The sequence below is a fragment of the Gasterosteus aculeatus genome, chromosome 9 (genome assembly GCF_964276395.1).
Source record: "Gasterosteus aculeatus chromosome 9, fGasAcu3.hap1.1, whole genome shotgun sequence".
NCBI lineage: Eukaryota > Metazoa > Chordata > Actinopteri > Perciformes > Gasterosteidae > Gasterosteus > Gasterosteus aculeatus.
In genome coordinates, this window is record NC_135696.1 from 5,186,572 (window position 1) to 5,195,617 (window position 9,046).

A 9,046-nucleotide genomic window follows, 5' to 3' on the forward strand; every position below is an offset into this window, starting at 1 on the left:
TTTTTAATTAGATAAATCCTCCTGATGCATGATTTCAAGATCTTACTGTTTCCCCCACATTCATCTTTCATCAGCTCAAGGTGTTCAGGCTGTGGCAGTATGGAAGAGTTGCCGGCAGAACCAATACCTCTTATCCAATATACTCACTATATCCTTCTCCTTAGCGACCCATCCAAAGCTCTGATTAAGCGTCTGGATGGCTAAACAAAATTAAATGCTGCAACATATTCAGATCCATCATTTAAATCGCACAAAATAACACATGTATTAGTCAAAAAAGTAAAAGTAAATGCAACATTGTTCATTGTGGGGATTATAAAACAAAAACAATTTAACAAAGTCAGAAAATTAATTTTGAATATTTTATTGAACCTTATCAAAGGTCTAGGAGATGTAACAGGTTCCTCAATGAGCATATGGACCCAAGAACACATAAAAAATGTACTTTATGTTGCAAAAAAGAAATATTACATTTTCAATGCCCATGTAGCCTGTACCTGTATCATGCACACCTATTCATTTATGCTGCAGGTAGAGTTAAGTTTAAACGAGAATGTGATTGTATGAGATATATGATTAAGTGTGCCACTACTATTTTAGTTTAACTATTTTGTGTAAATTACAATGTTCTGACCTTCTTTCCATATAATACAAATGGCACAACACCGTATAATTACTGTGGTACTACTACCCAGAATTTACACGAATAATAACTGTCATCTCTTGACAGTCGCAGATGATTATAATAGGAGAATACAGTTACAGCTGCAGGGTTTTCTTCAGGAGAAATCTGATTACCTCGATTTCCCGCAAAATCGCAGCAAGCGAGAGCGGGCGGTGTGTCGTCCCCGCAGGTCAGCAGCCAATCACAGCGCTGGATTGTCCGAGCCCGTCTCCTATTGGCTCACGACTGACTACAGCTCTGTTGTTCAGTACGAATTGAAGGAGCCCACACCGACAATACGTTACAGATAGATTATCTACAATGATATCCACAACACTCTAACCATCCCTGATATATATAACGATATTCGTGACTGTTATTTGCGAGTCTCCGACATACGGAGGTTTGTTTTCTAGTCAACCATGCTAACATTGCTAGCTAACTAGCCAGCGTCTCGTCGCCTCCTCTTCACCTCCATGGCTTTCTGCTGTTGAGCCTGTCAGGCTTGTGCTTGAGGCAGCGAGGCTAACAAATTAATGCCATCGGCCAGGGTGGGTCGCCGTTATTCATGACCAGTGTTTACGACAGTGCCGATTTTTAAAAATCATTTTGTGTTTATCGCGGCGTGAATGAACGAGTGGCTACTAAGTTACGCCGAAATACCAAGCGAACTTAACGTTAACGCGCTAGCGTTGCGCTCTTAGCGGAGCTAACGTTAGCTAGCGCGAGCGTTTTCCAACTGGCTAACGTGCCCCCGATTGTCCCGTTACGGTGTTTCTTTAATTAGCATGTGCCGTTGTTTCGCGCGCAGAACTCCGGTCATACTATGAGCGGGGCGAGTTGCAAAGCTAACGGCGCCGTGTACCCCGCCTCGTCGGCGATGATGAACTCCGTGAAGAAGCCGAAGATGGAGCAGATCCAGGCCGACCATGAGCTCTTCCTGCAGGCCTTTGAAAGTGAGCTTTTCTTTAACCACCCTTCACCCAGCAGTGCTACTTTTTCTCTTTCTCGTAACGTCAGAAGAACTTTCCGACGCAGTCAACAGGCTTACAGCAGTTAACCGCTTAACTTTATGGGGACTGGTTTTGTTTTTAATAATTGCTTTTGGCTGACAGGCCGCCCTCGTTTATCTGCCTCCCCCGAGGGAGTTTTATATTGTTTGTTTTAACTCAGCGGATCTTCTGCTAACTGTATTCACGTAGCAGTGATCACAGTGGAAACCATCAAAACTCATAGACTTTTGGTTGGTAAGTTATTGGGTGTTTTACAGCCACCACCTGTTAACACCCCCTTTTATTCGGGGATGTTTAAGCAATGAGATTATTTTATTTTTGACACAGCAAAATAGATCGACCACAGAATGGATGTTCTAATGTTTCAGATTTTAGTGGGTTCGTTTTTAAACGTATTGTGAAAACACAGTGATGTCATCGTGTCCAATGAAAATACCACAATCACACTTTTTTCCCCCTGCTATTTACAGAACCAACTCAGATATACAGATTCCTTCGCACAAGGAATTTGATTGCAGTGAGTGAATTACTGAGCTATATTTTCAAATGAACATATCTATTCAATAGCCCACTGAAAATCAATGATTTAGTGAATTCCCATTTCCTTCCGTTCCAGCCCATATTTTTGCACAGGACGCTGACCTTCATGTCTCACAGAAACGGACGATCAAACGCCAGAAGGTAATGAGATCTGATGATGTGATTTCTGATGACATGTTTTATATCTCATTTCTGTTCAGCCACAAAAATTAATAGATTACTTCTGTACGCTCTCTGCCTTGTGTTCCCTTCTACCAGGAAAACATTCAAAGTGGATGCTATGTTGCAGACAGTCGAGCGGGTGAAAGGAGAGCAGGATTCTCTAAGGTAACAGCTGGGTACTTTTGAGGGGAAAACAAAATCGAAAAATAAATCCTATTGACATCATCTGTGACCCCTTATATTATTAGTTGTATCACTTGGTATTACCCAATTTCACCTGTGCGTTTCTTCTTGGTTCCTCAGTTTGTCATCACATCTACAGTTAACCTTCACTGGGTTCTTCCATAAGGATGGTAAGCAGACTTTACTCAATGCTTATGTGGAGCCTATTTGTGCAATGGGAAGTACTTCCAAATGCATAAATAAATGGGCAGAAGTAAAGAGGTTTTGTGTTTATCTTCAAGCTTCTACTTTTACGATCATCAGGCCCATAACCTGTTGATGTTGCATGACATTAAGGCCTTATGTTATTACGCAACATAGTGGCTGATATGAAAATGATGGGGTTCTCCATCTTGGATGGAAACCTCAAATAAGACCCAAAACCCAATGATTAGTATGCCTGTGAACGCGCTCATTGTCCGTATTGTTCAAACACACACTGGTAATGGTGACAGCAGGGACCGGGATTGTTGTTGTGCTACAAAGGGATTGACTCCTCCCCCTTTTCCCCACACAGAAAAGCCATCTCAGAATTCCGAAAATGAACAAAATTCTGTGTCCTTAGAGGTGCTACTTGTCAAAGTCTGCCATAAAAAACGCAAGGTAAAGTCCAATATTCTCATGGCAGCTTTAGCAGCAAGTAGCTCAATGTTACATAATGTTCTGTTCTGTCAAATTGAGTGTGTTTCTTCTCCCCCCTCCAGGATGTCAGTTGCCCGATAAAGCAAGTGCCTACAGGTAAAAAGCAGGTGCCTTTGAATCCTGACGGTAACCAAACCAAGCACGGATCCTACCCTTCCTTACTGGTCTCCAGCAACGAGTTTGAGCCCAGCAACAGCCACACGGTCAAGTCCTACTCGCTCCTCTTCAGGGTGTCGCGCACAGGGCGGAGGGACGCTGTTGGTCTGGTCAATGGAGAGGCCAACGAGAACATTGGTAGGAATTCCACCAGCGAAGCCCTTTTCATCTTCTGATTTGGCTGCACAAGTACCGTTTCCGTTGGGATGAATTATTTAACGGTTAATTTAGTTCTATCAGCGTAGGGAGACTGATGGCTCAGTAGAGAGCCACAGGAGGCTGCTGGTCTTTGTCCAAGCACAGCAGTTGGATAATAATGTGAGATGGCTGCTGTTTCGAAATGTCTCACTCTTATTCTTGTGTATTTTCATTCTGTTTTATTTAAAGATGTAATAGATACTCCCAGTAGGAAGAAGAGGAGTTTATCTCATAGAGAGGAGGGCGAGACCACGGAGACCTTCGTTGCACAGATGACCGTCTTTGATAAGAATAGGTACGGTTTCCTTTTCACGTTTTGAGGGCGACTTTTTTGCAGTTCCTTGGTTTGGCTCCGTGAAAGTCACCTGACTGGTTCTTTGCAGGAGGTTACAGCTGCTGGACGGGGAGTACGAGGTGTCGATGCAAGGGATGGAGGACAGTCCCGTCAGCAAGAAGCGAGCTACGTGGGAAACCATTCTGGATGGAAAGGTGAGGAGGTGCTCTACAAAACAGCACCTGTTTTGATGAGGATGCAGTTTTTCAGGCTCTGTTTCGTAGCTTTTGGATTTCCTTTCCTCATCGCTGACCGTTTCTCTCTCTCTGACTCCCCCACAGAGACTGCCGCCGTTTGAGACATTTTCTCAGGGACCCACATTGCAGTTCATGCTGCGTTGGACCGGAGACGCTAGCGGAAAGTCCACTGCCCCCGTGGCGAAGCCCCTCGCTACGCGCAACTCTGACAGCTCAGGCCCCATGGAGACCAGAACCAGCAACCACAGAGCCGCCCTCATGAGTGAGTAGGACCACCGCGGTGTAGCTTCACCTCTCTGAAGAGCAGGCTGGCTGAGAATGGGATGTTGGGGGGGTTGTGATAATGGCGTTCTGTGGAAACATCATCTTTTGCAAAAAAGAAGAATTACATTTAGTCCCATGTTGGAGCAGAGGAGACATCCATAGTTAAAGAAGGAAGGAGCGAACATAAATACTTCTACAGTGATTCTGCTTTTATTAACTGGCTGGACAAGTACACCAGTACAGAACATTCAGTACAGAGTAAAGCTGAATGGGTCATATTGCTTTAGGAGTCATTGAGTCACAGCACAGCTGTTGAGTCCTTTTGAGACTTGCTCTTGACTTGTCACTCTTTTGAATAAAGAAATGTCTCGCTGCAAGTCATGACGCATCAGTAAGGAACAGCATGCGGTGTTTCCCCTGGTGTCTGTTTTTCTTTTTCAACATTCATCACTGATGAACCTTTTCAAAGACCTGTAAACACTCCAAAAAATGTTTGAAATCTCTCATTACATTCAGGCTGTGATGGAAATGTCCTGTGGAAGATGAAGCCTGAAATGTTCCATGTCTGAAAGAGGCTTTAGCAAAGTGATGTGTGGATGTTCTGGTCCAAACTGTTATATTTCAATGTTTTCTCACATACACGTTGAGTGTATGACATGAATTTGTTAACCTTTCCATCTGTTCCCGTCGGCAGTGAAAGAGTCGGTGAGTACAGACATTCAGACGAGGAAAGAGCAGGTCCTGTGTGAGCCGCGACAGAAGCTCCGTATATTTTATCAGGTACACGGCACCACAGTAAGCCACACGCCCGCCCCTGGGACACACTGACTCACATGGACACTTTTGGCAGGTGGCTGAAATGCAAAATGTCTGTTTTTGTTTTTAAATGTGTTTTGGACCGTTCCATTTATGGACCGCAGAGCGCAACATTCCCACATCTGCTGGAGGTGGACCCTTTCTGTTTTGCTTCGTAACTAACGTGATCTGTCCGTGTTCAGTTCTTGTACAACAATAACACGCGGCAGCAAACAGAGGCAAGAGATGATCTTCACTGTCCCTGGTGTACCCTGAATTGCAGCAAACTCTACAGCCTGCTCAAACACCTCAAACTCTCCCACTCCCGCTTCATCTTCAATTATGTGGTAAGGAGCCCGTTGTGGTCATAATTATTCCCAAGATGCCTCACCATTTCAAAGAGGTGTGCAAATGCGTCGTAATGTTGGCATGAAGTGCAGGCTTGCCCATTCATTTCACTGATTCTTTTTTAATGTTTTTATATAAATGTGCAGCCTCACCCCAAAGGAGCCAGGATAGACGTGTCCATCAACGAGTGCTATGACGGGTCTTACGTTGGCAACCCTCAGGACATCCACAGCCAACCTGGCTTCGCTTTCAGCCGCAACGGCCCCGTGAAGAGGACCGCTGTAACTCACGTCCTGGTTTGCAGGTAAACTACAACGCTGCTGGAAAAGCCGGAATAACGTGTTTAAATGAAGTGAGACGAACTGATCATGAGCAGTGATCAGAACTTAATTCTCACCCAAAATGTAGAAACCAGTGTTGAGGTCATCGAGGTGTCGCTACACGCGATATTTAACAAGTGAGATTAAATTCCCAGCGTTCGCAGTGCTCATAAAGGGATTCGCTGTGTCCTCTAGGCCCAAGAGGACCAAACCGAGTCTGTCCGAGTTCCTGGAGACTGAGGACGGAGAGTTGGAGCAGCAGAGGACGTACGTCAGTGGACACAACCGCCTCTACTTCCACAGCGACAGCTGCATGCCGCTGCGGCCCCAGGAGATGGAGGAGGACAGCGAGGACGAGAGGGACCCGGAGTGGCTGAGAGAGAAGACTGGCACGGTGAGAGGCCCTTCACTCATGGCGTGAATTGAGTAGCCCTCCCCCCCACACACACACACACACACACACACTCATGGAGACGCAGGATCGTAATGTACTCTTCAGCTCACGCCGTGATGCTTTGTAGCGACGTGGACTGCAGGAGGTCGAGAAGCACAGAGTTGTGACAGGAAAGCTGTGTCATCGGTTACTATCATGGAATAAAAATGGTGGTGTTTCTGCAGTGCCAAGAGAATGAAGGGGGGGATACTCATTCTGCCCCCCCCATAAATAACTTCTGCCAACACTGTACGCTCCCTCGGCCCGCTCTTACACTTGTTTACAGCATGTTGATCACTTCAGTATTGATTCCCTGTGACTTCTGGCTTTACATGCAGTAGTTAGTCTTCATCAAGGTCCAAAGAGGAACTGTCCCATTCCTCTCCGAGGTATTGACGGTGCCGTGAGTTCTGGTGTCCCGCGCCCCCATAATTGTGTCTGTTTGTAAATGTAGTCTTTTTTTTTTATTTGTTATACAGCAACTGGATGACTTCACCGACGTCAACGAGGGAGAGAAGGAAGTGATGAAGCTGTGGAACCTACATGTCATGAAGTACGGGTACGTGGGAAGTGGTGGTCAATCGCTCCATCTTCCATTTAAATATTCCTTTACACTGAAGTTAAAAGCCCTGGAGGGAGTGGGGGGGGGGGCGCTTATTGTCGACATTTAAGCAGTTTTCATTCTCAAGAGGTGACTAGAAGTACATGTTTTGACTCGAAGCCCTTAGAAATCCACTTGTACTCTCCGTCTGATTGAGCTACTCGGCTTTAAGACTCTAGGAACTGAGCTCTTCTCTCTCTCCGGTTCCCCCCCCTGGCAGTTTCATCGCGGACAACCAGATGAATCAGGCCATCATGCTCTTTGCGGAGAACGTCGGCGCTCACATCGTCCGTCGCAACCTCTGCCGCAACTTCCTGCTGCATCTCGTCAGCATGCACGACTTCAACCTGGTGAGCACCGCCACCATCGACCGCGCCATGGCCCGCCTGCGGCAGATCCAGCAAGAGCTCCCGGCCGCCGACGCGGAGCAGGACCAGGCTCTGGTTTCAGCGGCGGCCTGCAACGGCAACGCCGTCAGCTCCACGGGGGGGAAGCAGGGCAAGAGGACAAAAAGCTCACTAACGGACTGATGTTGGAGGGATGGAACAACGATTGTTGTGTTTTTGTTTTGGTAGGTTTTTTTCTTTTCTTTTTTCTCCCTTGAGTGAACATTACCAACCGTTTGGCGCTTCGGTCGGTGCAGGAGCTGAAGGGTCCGACCTGGAGCGGACTAGTACACAAGGTAGTACAAGTTTCCGGAATGTGAGAACTGAACCAAATATGAATATAAAAGTGAAGCAACGACGTCTGCACGAATCAAGAATTTGAGGGCTGGCGAGTGCGAGTGGAGCCGTAGGAGCTGCTGCAGAGAACAAATGGAGTCCAGCGGTGTGGCACTTTGGTACGTCCGCGTTAGAGACCGCTGCATCCGGACCACAGTTCAAATGTACTGGTAATGTCACTTATGATTATTTGTACACAATAACCTTGTGGAGATCTTCTCCTTTTAGCTGGTTTATTTTTAGCACATGGTGTGTTTGTATTTTAGAAGACTTACCTTTTTTTTTTTTTTACATTGTTTTTATTCATGCTGTTTCCTCTGGTGTCAGTGGGTTTGACATCACTGTGGTGAATGACCGATCGTACGGCTACACTCGTGTCTCGCGTGTGTCGGGACCCCCAACGGGTTGTGCTGGTAGATTGCCATGACAAGCGATGTACTGTAAGCCTCGGATCCCCAACAAGAGCATCATTTCTGTCTGGGTTTGTGCTAAAACAAAAACCCTACTACTCAACCCTAAGCCTTTCGGCCTGCATTGATCACAGCTCAAGGCAAACCAGGAAATAACTTTTTTTCCAAATGATTTACCGTAACAAAAACCAGCACCCCCCCCTCCTCCCGCGCAGAGTGCACAGCATGTTAAGATCACCTTCACGTTTAATTTCACTTTGAGGTTCGACCAAGTTGCAATCACAAGTGCTTAGTTTTGTTTTTTCCTCTGACATGTGTTTTGAGTACCAGAAGCTTTGACCGAATTGTGTTTACGTGTAATCGCATCAAATGTTGAGCCGTGCCCCGTCGTGACTCCCAACAATAAACAGATTGCTGTTTTTCTCTCATAGCAAAATGCTGTTTATTAGATGGATGGCTTACAGGTCCAAGTCAGTTATTCTGTCTGTCCTGTTAAGTGCAGTTTATGCCAAAGGCGAATATTTTCACCAGTCTCTTGGTTCTGTATATTGTTTAGAATATTTACTTGTGTTCATTCCATTTGTAATTTCATCTGACTTTCCTTGTGAACGACCAAATTAACATTTTTCCTTCCTCCCTTTTTTTCATTCAAGGTTTTGTGTCCATCTGGACTAAGGGAGACACATTCACTGTTATCAAAACAACCAGTAACTGTACACTCTGGCTAGGGGGACTTTTATATTTAAAAAGAAATAAAATTAATTTGTCCTTATTTGGGTCTGTCATTTTGTAGCCATTTTCTGGACTCTTGCATCATTGCACTTCGTAATCTCTGCCTATCCATTCCAAATGGATGCTTTTGTTAACTTGAAATGCTCTTGCTGCTTTTTCTTTTCCCTTGACCGCGTCATGCAGTCCTTATCGCCGGATTCAATTGACCAATCTTTTCAACTGCAAGTCAACGAACTAATTTAAGTGTTCGTTAACTTCTTTCTGTTGAGCTCCAGTGTTGATAAGCATTTAAA

General features: G+C 45.4%; 1 protein-coding gene across 2 annotated transcripts; it reads left to right on the plus strand.

The window, feature by feature from the left end:
* Window positions 1–840: 840 nt before the first annotated feature.
* On the plus strand, window positions 841–8,793 carry suz12b (SUZ12 polycomb repressive complex 2 subunit b). Of its 2 annotated transcripts, none has more exons than XM_040186186.2 (17): window positions 841–1,215; window positions 1,476–1,620; window positions 2,148–2,194; window positions 2,294–2,358; window positions 2,476–2,544; window positions 2,683–2,732; window positions 3,119–3,204; window positions 3,306–3,537; window positions 3,787–3,892; window positions 3,981–4,086; window positions 4,213–4,390; window positions 5,087–5,172; window positions 5,391–5,534; window positions 5,682–5,839; window positions 6,051–6,249; window positions 6,768–6,847; window positions 7,110–8,793. In XM_040186186.2, exons 1-17 carry the CDS (start codon window positions 1,201–1,203, stop codon window positions 7,417–7,419), a joined length of 2,076 nt encoding a protein of 691 aa, XP_040042120.1. In that variant the 5' UTR covers window positions 841–1,200; the 3' UTR covers window positions 7,420–8,793. The 2 variants fall into 2 exon arrangements, with proteins under 2 accessions (XP_040042120.1, XP_040042121.1); XM_040186187.2 differs by having other exon boundaries at window positions 6,768–6,841.
* The last annotated feature ends 253 nt before the right edge of the window (window positions 8,794–9,046 follow it).

Bases quoted from the DNA above. Each gene is read 5' to 3' on its own strand.
- suz12b (XM_040186186.2), top strand. The intron at 2,195-2,293 runs GTGAGTGAATTA...CTTCCGTTCCAG, and splicing joins GCACAAGGAATTTGATTGCA to CCCATATTTTTGCACAGGAC. The intron at 5,840-6,050 runs GTAAACTACAAC...TGTGTCCTCTAG, and splicing joins ACTCACGTCCTGGTTTGCAG to GCCCAAGAGGACCAAACCGA.